The sequence below is a fragment of the Melozone crissalis genome, unplaced genomic scaffold (assembly GCF_028551555.1).
Source record: "Melozone crissalis strain CALT ecotype California unplaced genomic scaffold, PUWL_Pcris_2 ptg000090l_1, whole genome shotgun sequence".
Taxonomy (NCBI): Eukaryota; Metazoa; Chordata; class Aves; order Passeriformes; family Passerellidae; genus Melozone; species Melozone crissalis.
Window position 1 is genome coordinate 4,392,482 of NW_026535867.1, and position 13,828 is coordinate 4,406,309.

Consider the following 13,828-nt stretch of genomic DNA (forward strand, 5'->3'; position numbering starts at 1 on the left):
GGTTCAGGCAGAGGAGGTTGCACAGGATCACCTCCAGGCAGGTTTTGAGTATCTCCAGAGCTGGAGACCCCACAGCTTCTCTGGGTAGACAGTTCCAGTGCTTGGTCACCCTCACACGAAAGAAATTTTTCTCTGTATTGAGGTGGAACTTCCTGTCACTGGGCAACACTGGAAGGAGTTTGGCATTTGCCCTTAAGATAATTGTACACACTGATGAGGTCCCCTCTCAGTTGTCTCTCCTCATTAGAGATGCTCCAGACCTCCAGTCACTTTTGTGGGCTCTGCTGGACCCTCTCCAGTAATTCCTTGTCTTTCTTGGACTGGGGAGCCCAGAACTGGACACATCACTCCACATGTTCTTGCTTCTCCTGAATATTTTGCATCCTAGGCTTAGTACCTCTACACAACACTGCATTCAAATTCCAGAAGATTACTACTTATAAACCATGCTCAGTGTTTCAGGTATTGGTTTATATTAATACCCATTTCAAAGCCTTTGCTATGTGTGAAAAAGGTTCCCATCTTAATCATTCAAGTTTCTGTTCTCTTTAAAGCAAATAATACTTTCTTGTTAGCAGAAAGATTATGATTTGTGCAACCCTCAGATAAAAGAGCAAATTATTTTAACAATAGATCGAAGCTGGGATTGGGCAATGAAAATACATTATATTTGAAGATATTTAGTAAAGTCAGGTCAATAACTTTGATATTTCATGTAAATTTCAATATTTGTTTTTATGTCATCTAAGATGTAGGACTTTTGCATGTACTGGGCTGTTGATCAGAAAATGTCTCAAATTGGTTTCTTCAGTCCCTGAGTTATGTTAGATAAATCAGATTAAACACTGGTATCAAAGATTTTTTTTCTTCTCTTAAGATATTTGCTTAAAATTAATAACCAAAATATTGACCAATATTTCAGAATTGTAAAAAAATCCAATATTAGTAACATACTTTCATGTGTATGGAAGTTTGTTTTTCCAGTTTCAGTTTGGAACAAAGGGCATTACTGAAATATCACAAAGGATTATTTCCTATAGAGCTGATTCAACTTCAAGTATGGACATCATTAATAACATGCTTTCCTAAGGTCCAGTTGGATTAGGCTCAAGTCTTCGTGAACTTCAGTGTGCATAATGAAGTCTAAATGAAATTCAGAGGTTTTAAATCCTTTGTCAGCTTCATGTCAATTAGAAGCAGCTCTGTTACCCTTTGTAAACTGATAAAAACGAGAAAAGACTGCATATCTTACTGGTGGCTTTGCAATTGTAGCCTAAGTCAGTTTAAATGGAATATAACATCTTGGATTTCTTTCAATAATTTGATAAAAGCTTTCAAGGATTCCCTTTAATGGGATTGGGATTTTTTTTAACAAGCTATGTTTAATTTTTGCTTCCCTTTTTGTAAACCTTTAACTAACTTAATAACTTTAGAAATGCTGCCAAATTATCTAAAAGCCAGAATGAAAGTGAATTCTCATAAGTTTACTGTAAAATTCCAACTTTTTTTTTCCTTAGAATATTGGGTATTAGGGGTGTCTGGGAAAAAGGTCATTGGGATGTTGAGTTTGGTGTTTCTGTCCTGACTGCAGCTTTCTTTCTCTTTAGCAGAAAGGGATTCAGGTTCAGCATTTAACAGCTGAAAATTTTCAATCATCAATAATGTGTCCCCCAATTTACTGCTTTTTCTTAATATAAATACATTGATATATTTCACATATTTGTCTATTATATTGACATACACATATATTTACTATGTACAAAAAAGTCTTACAAACTGGATCATCTCCATGGCCTAAAACATGCTTTCACTGTAACTCTTCAATTTGCTCTTCTCCTGGTTTAAAGTAGCCTAAACCTTTTCCATTAAGCTGAGTTCTTTCCTGATTGGCTTTGAAACACAACTTTTATTGAGGACAAATAACTTAATAGGAAAGGGCTGGCAGAGAGGAGTGCAATCTCTGTGTGCAAGCTTTAAGGATTTTCTTAATGACCATGAGTATTGTTTTGTACAGAGTAGAGAACAAGCTTTTAGATTTATTAAAAATTTCCCCTCCTTTCTTCATTTTGTAACAGAAATAATGTATTTGTAGTAAACTCCAGACTCAATTTCTATATTGGAACTGTTATATCTGAGATCTTATGAAGAGCAATGATAACAGTTCCTTTTCACATGACTATTGTGGAAGGCATTTGTTTATGTAAACAAAATGAAAGGCAGGAGATGTGTTAGCATCAGCATATTTAATTGAATTATTCCATTACCTCCTTAAAATATATTTTTTGCATTATTTTCAATTCTAGTTTTAGAACAATTTTTGTTTTTTGGATTTCAGTAGAAAGTATGTAGGGTTTTTTTGCCTAGCTTATCTCAAAACAAATTCCTTTTTGGATTCACAGAACAACAAACTGTAAAATTAAAAATGAATTTTTAAAACCAAATCTATAGTGTAAAAATTAAAAGTCCTTTCTGCTTTCAGAGCAGGCAGTCTGCTGGATTATCATAGCTCCATGTTGATTATTTTGATTAATTGTGGCAGTGGATTTTCTGAGTAATGATAATATGTCAAGTAATACTTATTGGAAATCGAACTCCTGTCTGTTTGCATCTCTGTGGAAGAGTTATTATTCTAAGTAATGTGAATGTCTTACACTGAAATTACTCAATATTTAAAAACCTTAGTGTTAATTTAATGATGTAGTCATAGTCTCTGCCATCCTGTCTTTACCTAGTTTTTCATTTTAATAAAAAGTATTTGCAGGGGTGGATGTTTTCTACTGAGGTTCTTTCTCCATTTGTAGGTCTTCATTTGATAAATGGGTCTGACTAGTAGGTGGGAACTGGACTGCAAATGAAAGTTTAATTAACTGTTATGGCAGTAGTCTGATGAATTACTTAAAAACTTTCTCTCCCAAAAAAGAAAATAATATTTTAAGTTTGGTGTGTTACTTGAGCACACCTGAGCTTTGTCCTCTCTTCTGCACAACCTACCTCCCACTGCCATCAGTAGGAATACCTGTTGTTCAAGGCACACCAACATCCCTGTCCCTCATTGAGCTGTTATTGATGACTAAAGATTTTTAGCTTTTTATATATTTTCCTGTATTTGTGGCTTTGGAGACTGCTAATACATGCTTGTAGCTTCTAGTATTTTCCCTACCCTTTCATCCCTACGTTTTGGAACAATAAGCTAACCTTCTAACACATTCCTGAAATACTGTTTAGTCTTATTTTCAAGAAGAGAACCTACAATAAAGACATTTTGTTTTCCAGCCAGAATCTGAGAAGACACAAGAAATGGGTCAAAGAAGCCCCTGGACTAATTCCAATGGGGCAGCACCTGGGGTAAAATTACCTAAGGAACTGTTCTTCTAATCAGACAATATTTGATAGCTATACTAATCAAATAACCGTATAAAAATTGTAGAACTACTGTATTATGTGTGCATATTGCCATATGGTGCACCCTGAAGGCCTTTCAGTTGAAGATTTACTTTTATATGCTATCATTTTAACAGTGTTTGGAAGGATGGGTGTTTTATTCCAGGAAAGTCTCTATAAATACACCCAGGGGATGACTGGCAGGACCAGGAACAGTGTGGCTCCTGCCTGGGCCCAGCTCTGGGATGGCAGGGAAAGCCTTGGGGCAGTGAGGAAAAGCAGCAAAGGCTTGGATGATGGATGGGATTCATCCATCGCAACAGAGACTGGATGAGATCAATGTCCCAGGACAGTGCCCCTGTGAGGGGGCTGGGGATGGGCCAGGCCTTGCTTTGTGGGGGGACAGTGACCCCAGACCCCCCAGCCTGGCTGAGCTGAAAATCAATCAATCACACACTGGGGTGGTGCTAACCCAGCCTCTGATTGGCAGAGCTATCCATCAATCACATACTGGGATGGCACTAATTGGATCCTGATTGGCCGAGTGAGTGGAACGCCCACCTGGGGGCGGGCCAGTGAAAGCCATGGAGCTTAAAAGACGGCACATGCTTGCATAGTGCTTTCTGCTGGAGTTTCTAGAGTTGGTAGTTTTATTTGTGTTTTGTCAGTTCCAGCTGTTGTAGGGTGTTTCTTTGACTTTGATTTATTGCAAATTATATTCATTTTATGAAACACAGGTTAACTGCTCATGATATCAATTACCTTTTTATCTCTTCTTACGTGCAAATGTTATTTATACATATATAATATTAAAAAAATAATATGTGTTTTTTTAAAGAAATAGTCCTAGTAATTGTGTATTCAGTGATTCTGGCTGATCACGCTCTATAAGCATTGGCATTTTTATCCTTCATAATTCAATTCATTTACTGCTTATCTGCTTCTTGAAAACAGATTAATTGGTTGTAGCCAGCTACTTTGCTTTTGCCTATGTAATTGAGTCTCAAGTAGAATACTTGAGGTGAAGAGAAAATCTGCCACGTTATTTAGTGTTGGTTTTGCTAAAGGTAAGCAGAAGAGAGACAAAGCACTGGTTTATTAAAACCTGGCATGTATTTCCTTTCTGAGGCACTTTGTGTCTGTGGGGGTCTCTGTGATAACCCTTGAGTGCCGTCACACCACAGTGCTGTTGGAATGGTGTTTGAGAGCTGCTGCCCATGTCCTTGGAGCAGTTGTAGCCTCAGCTCTGGAGCTGCAGGGCAGTGGATGTGCAGGGACTGCCCCTGGGATTGTTTGCTGCAGTAACTCGCTGGCTGAGAGGGGGAAATGTGTGGAACACATCAATCACATTCACATCAGTACTGTTGGTACAAAGCACAAAACAGATACTCAAAAAAATTGATTTCCTCTCCCTTACCCCTCCTTTCTTTTGCTTCTTTCTCGTGTTTGTACAGCTGGCTATTCCTCCTCATTCCACCAGTCAGCTGCCTGTGAGATTCTGTCCCTCTGCCCTTGGAAGGCGCAATCACAAGGCAACAATAACCTTCAAATGCCCACAGGTATGATAATGTGCTTGTCCCACAACACTTGGGATTCAGATTAGGTACTATTTATGATAGGCAAGGAAGTAAGAGATTCAGCCTGCAGGTCAAGATCAAGTTTAGTGACTGGATGCATAATGAAAGAGTAAATGTGATGTTAAAAACTTATAATTTGTTTTATCCTTGGTTTTGCACAGAAATGGTTCTGTTTACAGTATTAAAATGTGGCATAATGGCCTAGGAGCCAGAACAGGTAATGAATGATTTCAGTTTGCTCAGTAGTGAGTTCTGCTAGTTTTAACGCTTGAAGACTGACGCTTCTTAGGAGTGTCACCTCTGTAATTAAATTTCTTGGTATTTTTCCCAACCTCTCCAAAATGAAATTGTTTCATTTTTTTATCCAATCTGAATTTTAGAAGATCACACACTTGATAAAGTAAATTCTTCCTTTCATTTTATCTGAAAATGTTTTTTGCTTTGAACACCTTAGAATTGTTGACTTCTTTTTTTTCTGTGAATTTTCCTGAAGTTGAATGAGAAACTAGTAAATAAAGAGACATGAGTCATCAACATGACCTACTAACTGTTTTAAATTACAGCGGGAATAAAAAAGAAAAACTGATACTATAATGTAAATGGTAATATTTTATCATGCAAGATGTGGTTAAATGAAGCCTTTGCTTTCTGTGCAATTTCCTCTCTGTATTTTTTTTTTTTGAGTGTCAGACATCCTAAAACACTGCTGACCTGTGAATTATTCCACATGAGTGCTACCAGCAGTTTTCAGTAGTGTTCTAAGCAATACTAAAAAAGCAAATATTCTTTTATATGAAGAGAACAAATACTGAAGGAATTCATGTGGCAATTTTTTGTCTTGAAAGAGTATGTTGAAAAGACAGGTTATTTGCAGGTGGTGTTGGCACAGCATTTATTTTCAGAATCTCTCTTAAATATTTAGTAAGGATAAAAACAAGGAGACAGCAATTCTAATATGAATAGTATATATCCAAGGTCAGTTCAAGAGGACACAATGTCCTTCTCTGAAACCTGATGGTCCACAGAAATTTTAGATCTACTATTTCTTTCCAATATCCTTGATTTTTCTGTGTCTAAAGGTTAATGTTCATTATTGTCTTTGGAGTAATAATTTTAGCTTGTTGTGTGATTCTACTGCTGTCCCATCAAAGAATTATTTTCTTTCTTCCTTTGTCTTCTGGAGAGAACTTCTCACTTTATCTGCTTTCAGGTTTTAATATATATGCTTTGAATTCTGTTTTTGCAACTACCTACATCTTTCCATTCCCTACACTGAAAGCTCTGAGCAGCTGGATGGAAGTTAAATACTGTGTGCTTGAAGTAGTACAGAAATTAAACACAAAAAGGAGATATGAACATATCCCAGAATGAAAGTATTGATTTCCAGATAGCAATACTTAGAGTAACAACAGCTTGAAGAAAGAAAAAAAAAAGCAAAAATTTACATTCACTTATAGCAGAGACAAAGAACAGTGGAAGAAAGTAGGCAAAATACTTTAAAATGTACAGCTCTGACTCATCAAATAATAAACCATGGCACGTTCCATTCACAGTTTGGAGAGAGGATATTTCACCTGACGGGGTCTGGAGTTCCTCCTGAGCGCATGGAAACCACCACCACCAGTGCCTGCATTGGAGAGTACTCCTCTGCCATCATATCCTTCAGAAATCCCACTGCTGAGAATGTGGTGGTAGATATCGTGCTGGCAGGTACAGGGATTTGGAATTTTTTTTTTTTTTGCATGGGAGAAGAAATAAGAAATTTAAACTCCTTGGGTTTCGTGAAAGGGATGTGATTTGTGATTAAATTTTACTAATTTTTCTTTTTAGCAATAGAATTCTTGTGTATTGTCCACATCCACCCTGAAAAATCTGTGGAGTGTGCTATGGGAGATAGGGAAGGACACAAACCTGTAACAGCTGGGCACAGAAGACTTCTTAGGTCATGCAGCCTCATGTGGATGTGCAGCTGCTGGCTGGGTGTTCTGCACTGCAGCACTTTGGCAACAGGAGACCCTGGATGTGTTTTGGTAGCTGTGCCTAAGCCACATAACTAATGCTTGGCTTTTGTTCCTCAATTAACTTTAAATATTTTATATTACATGGTCAAATTCTGGATAACTGAAGGAGTTAGTAAGAGAGCAAGGGCAAAACATTTTTAAAGTTTTCTTTGGTATTTTTTGTGGTTTTTTTCTGATGATCTTCCAAGCAAGTGTGTTTCATCAATATTTTCAGACATGCTTTAAATGATAATATGAGATCCAGAATTACCAGAGATTGACTAATAACTATCCATACTGGGATTTCACAAATGCTGCAGGAACTCAGGCTCTAAATCCCACATTCTCATTGATGACTAAAATTTACTCAGTCAAAAAGGAAATTTCACTTCAAGTGCATCAGAAGGCTTTAAAAGGTTCTCTGAATCTCTACCTACTCGAACGTAACATGTAGGTAGCATCAGAAAACAGGTGCCAAAGCATGTCCTGACATCTACAAATAACAAAAATTGAAGATAAACCTTCCAGTTTTATTTTCATAAATAAATAAATGTAAGACAAATAATAACCAAGCCTTAAGAGAATAGCAAAATGAAGCCTGTTCAAAGGTAAGTTTTAAGCCATGTTTACACACTCAAGCTGTGATTCAGGGTTTGAGACACATAGAATAAGTGAAGAAATGTAATTTTAAAATACTGTAGATTCATGTTTTTTGTTGCATTAAACTCACACTTTTTAATCCTACTTTCTGAATATGAATTAGAAATAAAGAAACACAGCTTTGTCCACATACACATGGGGGATCTTGGAAATATGCTTACCTAAAAGGTCAGGAGCATCTTGGTCTCATGAATAAACACTCTGTACTTTTGCCAACCAGGATTTTTTGTCAGACCTCAGTGCAGTTTCTCCTGTTTAACTGCTGAAATATTTCCATTTATGACTGTCACAGAAGAGACTACCATTTGTAAGTGACCAGATCTCTTGTGAATTTCAGTTGAAGTTCTCTTCTGGAAAACATTGAAAAAAGCAGCAGCATGCAAAATATTCAGTGCTTGCAGACCAAGTGAATCATGGCCAGGATCTTGGGGACTTTACCAGAATTCAGGTGCTAAGCAGGATAGCTGGCAGAGAAGTGGGGAGCCTGGAACTGAGAAACAGAATCTTGTCCAGATTCCTACTTACCTGGCATCTGGGTGTCCTTAGGTGACAAGGAGCACTGCACACTGGCTCTGCACACGGAGACAGGGCAGCTGCTGCAGCAGGTGGCATTCAGTGCATGTACACAAGGCTCCAAAGTGCTTCTCACAGTTAAAAAGGAAGGTAAATGTTGAACATCCCAGGAGCTGCTTTGGGCAGTCATTCTGATTGTGCAGCCATTGCTTGTGTAATCCAGATGGAAGCTGGGAGGGTGGAAGCTGCAGCTCTGGTCTGAGGCAGTCAGGAGTTTTAGGGGCATCTCCCTGGCACTGCAGTGTGAATGGAAGGAACTTCACCAGCTGGATGAATGCTGCGGTGATGAGCTTCCTGTTTAAAGAGGGAAATGGGCAGCCTGTAGGGAGTGACAGGCTGTGGACTCAGAGCAGCTGGAGGTATTCAGATCCACAAATCCAGGTGAAATTTGCAACGTAATAACACATTTGGCCAATATGATTGTGAGACCTTTTTTTTTTCTGTGAAAGTTCATGTTGATCAGGAGATTTTTCTGTTGACTGGGAAAAGGCTTTGTTGTTTCTTCCTTTGAAAAGTGATAGAAGGAAGATTGGTGGAGCAGTAGGATAACCAGCCTCACCTGAACCCCTGGTGGGGTCATTGGACACTGCTTTTGCAGTGTGTGTAGCCCATGATTTGCACGTTCTCTTGCAGTCCATGTCCAAGCCCATGAAGGTCGAGAAGGTAATCAGGAGTAGTCAAATGGATTTCTTAAGTGCAAATCATGATTGGCAAATGTGATTGCCTTCTATATGGAAATGAGTGATAATGCAAATAAAGGAGGAGCAGTGAATGTAATATACTATGATTTAGTAAGACTTTGTCATTGTATCCTGTAACATTCTTGTTTGGAAGCTAAGGACGTCTAGGCCTGATGAACAGAGTGCTGAGTGGATTGGAAGCTTGGCTGAGCTGTTGGTCTCAAATGATGGTGATCAACATCTTGGCATGCAGCTGCTGGCTGGTAATGATCATTGCACCCCAGGGTCAGCCTTGGGGCCTGTATTGTTCAGGACCTTTATTAAAGACGTGGATGATGATAGAGATTGCGATGGAAATTAGGGATGGGAACTGACATGATGGATGGTAGAGCTTCAGTGCAGAGGTACCTTGATAAATTGTTGGTGTATCTCAGTTTTGAATTGCTTTGTTCATCAACACATCATTCCTGGAACAGTTGAAGACAAAGTGAACTTTTACATTATTAGTAATGCAATTTTCATGCTAAAATGTTAACCCTCTGTAGTTTTCCCTCACTCCATCTACCGTGTGTGCTTATCTTAGCCCACACTGAGTGAATTACAAGTGCTGTGTAATCCACTCTATTTGACCAGGAAATAACTGATTATATTAACTTTTGAAGTGTAGGAGTGTATTTCACCTGTGGTATAAAGATTCCTGTTGCATCTCATAATTGCAGGATGCTTTATTCAGTGGAAAGTGCAAGCTGGGATTCTGATTTGTAGAACAATAAGAGCTGTTCAGAGATGCAAACTGCTTGTCTTACTGAGAATAAATCTAGTGCCAGACAACTCAGTTAAGTATTCCATTACTTTGAGGTATAATTTGTAAGAATGCTAATCCAGTGTGCTGTTCACAAGATAGCGGAGAAGAATAATAAACTTACCTGTGATTCAACTTAATCAGAAAAAATATTTATAGAGCTTACATATTGTAAAGAAAGTGTAGTAGATTGTGAAATTCTGAGAAACAAGAGAAACTGCATTGTTTAATTGTTTTAGTGATAACAGTAATCTTTCTAGCTGTTGAGCATGAACTTGTCCCAGGGAGTTGTTCAGAAATAGTGACAGTGACAGAAGTATCTGGCTTAGACAGTGAAGGACTAATGTTTGTTTTTATGCATCAGAAGTTTTCAGTCTTCATTCTTCTTTACCCATCAGTAAACCTGACATTATGATGATCTAATGTTTCTGTGATCTTTGGAATTACAAAAGGTTGTCTTTGAAAAAATAAATTATATACTGCAGTCTTTATGAAAGGATAATTATACCTGTCCTTTAAAGTCTGTCTTGAATTTTTTAATCAGATTATTGTAATGTTAATTTTATGATGCAGTTGCTCTTGGTGACCTGTACATAAAGTTTGCTTTGTTTTAATTACAACAAGATAGTTGATATATTCACTCAAGATGTATTTAGATATTGTTCATTCTATGATTTGCTTTGTATAGGAATACTTAACCAGAATTCTTATTTCCTTCTTTCCAGAGGAAGAGAAATCTAGTCTTATAAGCAAAATTTTGGGTGGATGCACAAGTTTAGTTCAGCATTCCTGGCCCTTACATATCCTGAGAACTGTGTCACGGTAACTGCTGGTGTTACTGGAGGCCAGAAAGGGGGTGGAACGGGGAAATCAACAGAAGGCAGCAACTCAGAAATCAGAGTGGCATTCCTGACTGGTTGTGATCTTCGGAAATTCTCTTTTAGACCATGTGCCCCTCCTTATGAGAATTCAGGGTGTCAACATTGAAAACAGGGCATCCTGATTAAGGTGTAACAGCAATAAGCATCAACATTTATAGATTTACTTCACGTTTTAAAGAAAATTACACAAGTTAGCTCTCTTATTTTCAAGTAACATTCCACAGGCAGTTTTCTGCCCTATATAGATGTGAAAATATGTTTAGAACTGCAGAGTTCAGGAATTAAAATTGACATTAATTGGGAATTGTCCTATCTGGACCATTTCTGAAGCTTTCATTTGCATTTCTGAGGCTTTGTCAAACCCAAGAGCATTATTCCTCAGAAATGTTTCTTTCTGTGAATTTTGACTGCTGTTGTAGCACAAACAATTCTCTACTTGGGATAATTATAGAGCGAGTAAAACTACTAATACTACCACTGTGGACCTCTCTAAACTAGGTGTTTTCTTACTGAATGTAATACCAATAAGTTTTCTTCCCAGGATTTAGACCCTTCAGTGCTTAAATGTGCAGCTCCATTTCACATTGGCATTCACAGCTACATTAAGAGTAGTCATGTAAGTAATGTTTATTTAACAGCAGGTGATTTTCCCCAAAATGAGCCCGTGACCAGAACTACAGAGTATGGAAACTCTTGTCACAGATGGTTTGGCAACCTGCACTAGTTCAGCTCTTTCAGGTTGAATGATATTGCTTTTCTCTAAATGCCACTGTCTAGTTTTTCTACTAAGAGGTTTTTTGGAAGCAACAAAAACAATATAAATAATTGAAACTACTAAAATCTCCAGTATTAACCAGAGCCCACAGAGTTAACCTGCATAAGAATTATCCCTAAGTATTAGTATTTTTTAATACCATAATGCTTTATTTCAGTCAGTGTGGACAATTTATTTCATATTTTCAGTGGTCACAATGTATAGTTCAAGAAAAAAATTGCAACAGCTGTCATGGAGAATATTAATTTCAGAGTTTGAAGGGCTGTGCTCAAAGAAAAGATTAAAGCTACAGCAGTAATTAGGAATTGGATAAGGGAGGTGAATTGGTTCCTCTGGAATCTAGTGCTACCTGCTGTAGTAAAACTGATATCTGTGGCAGTGTGTAAGATTGCTTATTAAAACTTTTCCTATGTCCAAGATAAGGCTGCATTCACAGTGACTTGGCTGTGTCATTTCCCATTTAAATATTTCCAAACTGGAATTGCAACTTTTCAAATGTACTTTGCAAAATATTTTCAAACTGCTTTCGGGGACTTGATGCAATTGAACTAAGCACTCAAAGACAAAAAGACAAGTCTGCTTCTTGGTCATTTTTCCTTCAGACAAAATATATTGGACTATGTATTACAGCATATGCATATACACACACACACATATATATATATATATACACACACACATGTATATATATGTCAATGTTAGAGTGAAATAGTAAAGATGTGAAGAAATACTATTTTTAGTCATCTAGTCAATTTAGAATACAAGTGCTAACATCACTTTGTGCTGATTCTGACATAATTCAAGTCATTATTTTAGCTACCAATTAAAAAAGCGTGCAATGTATAAACGCAGCTCTGAACTGATAAATGCAATTTTGAAGCATTATGAAGAATAACCTAGTGCTTTTAATTTCATACAGTGAAACTATATATTTCAGATAAAAAAAGATCTTGAGATTAGTTAGCAAATTGTGTGAAAATTACTTTTTAACTGAATGTGTAGAAGGATATAAAATAAAAAAAACCCGTATCTTTTAAAGCTTGCAAAAATCTTCTAGTAGGGGAAATTTAGAGTATTTAACTTATTAACATCCTGAAAAAAAGGATAGTAAATAATTCTTACAGAATAATAAGCATAAGAGAGGAAGATTTCACTATAGCCATGTTTTTGCCACTGCAGTCTCTCAGGTCAGGAAAGAGGATGATACAGTTGTTTTATTAATATGCTGAAATTAGTGTGTTGGCTTTTCTTATGCACCCCTCATTTAATATTTGGCAAGGGCCTTTCAATTATTTTTTTTTATTTCCTCACAGTTTGCAAATCTTACTTTGAACCTCTAAGCTGGTTTCTGAAACCTGAAACCTTGTTCTTGAGATGAAATAATTTTGGGGTTGTTTCTCTTCCAAGAGCCAAGAATGATAGTCCCAAGAGAGCTATTCTCTGCCTTCCTGAATGTCTTTGATTGTTATTCTGCTTCTTAAAGCTATCTTAACTTTGTTCCATAACCCCAACAGTGTTCCCTGGCTGTTGGATGAGTCCTGTGTATCCCATTTTCCTTTCAGAAGTTCATCATTTAGTTTTACCACACTTTAATATGACATGTTATACAGATATGATCAGTCTGTTGGTCTGAGGTTCTTGGAGGTAGCTGCTAGACATATTTCCTGCAAGGGATTGCCTTTGGTTCCAAAACCTGTTTAAAAAATTGGACTTCAAACTAGTTTTTCCTATCTCATTTTTCATTTATCCACAGCATTGTCTGTGATCAGTGAAACAATCTAAATAATGTCTGAATATTCTGTCTTTATGAAGTGATCTGTTGCTTGATCCAGTGACTTGCCATCAAGAAAGCAATTCTTGTCTGCAGCTGGATCTGCCCTGCTGGTCCTGAACTTGTTTCTCTTATATTTCATGTCACCATTGCCTTTCATTTCTACTTCATTTTTTAATTTAGAAAACAGTTTATTTTGTAATCTCTAATTGTTATTTAACTGAAAACATTTTAAACTTTGTGTTTGTTGATGCTGTTTTATTTAATTTTAATTTTATTTAAAAAGATATCCATATTGTATCTATGCATCACAATGAGGAAAATACTGAGAGAAACTTTAAGCAGAGCAGAAAAAAAGGGGTCATATGCTCCCATTCAAGGATGTATTTTCTAAAACCTATAGGTGAAGCTGTTTTACTGGGGAAATTGTTCCGTCAATTTTGAATTCTGAATGGGTTTCCACAAATAATCTTTTCATTTTCTTTTAGATCAGGGGTTGTTGAATGAGCATCTGAGTGCATCTGTCCTGTCGCAGGCCACCTGTGAAGAATCTGTTTTTCATCTTCTGGTTAAACAACCACAAGGTATGGAGCTTCTTAACCCTTAATATATATTTAAACTATTATTTTTTCTTATTTTATCAACTTGACCTGCAACAAGTCACAGTTTCATAGAACATGAAGTACCAGAGTGGAAAAACATGTAATTTCTAAGAAAGTTATTTTGAA

At 36.9% G+C, this 13,828-nt stretch overlaps 1 protein-coding gene across 1 annotated transcript in view; it reads left to right on the forward strand.

Annotated features, from left to right (window-relative positions):
• Window positions 1-13,828, forward strand: part of CFAP47 (cilia and flagella associated protein 47) — a 260,765-nt gene that overhangs the window by 185,808 nt on the left and 61,129 nt on the right. The window contains exons 55-57 of the mRNA XM_054291296.1: window positions 4,836-4,940; window positions 6,512-6,668; window positions 13,589-13,684. Of these exons, the coding sequence (XP_054147271.1) occupies window positions 4,836-4,940; window positions 6,512-6,668; window positions 13,589-13,684 (358 nt within the window). The remainder of the gene's footprint in view (window positions 1-4,835; window positions 4,941-6,511; window positions 6,669-13,588; window positions 13,685-13,828) is intronic.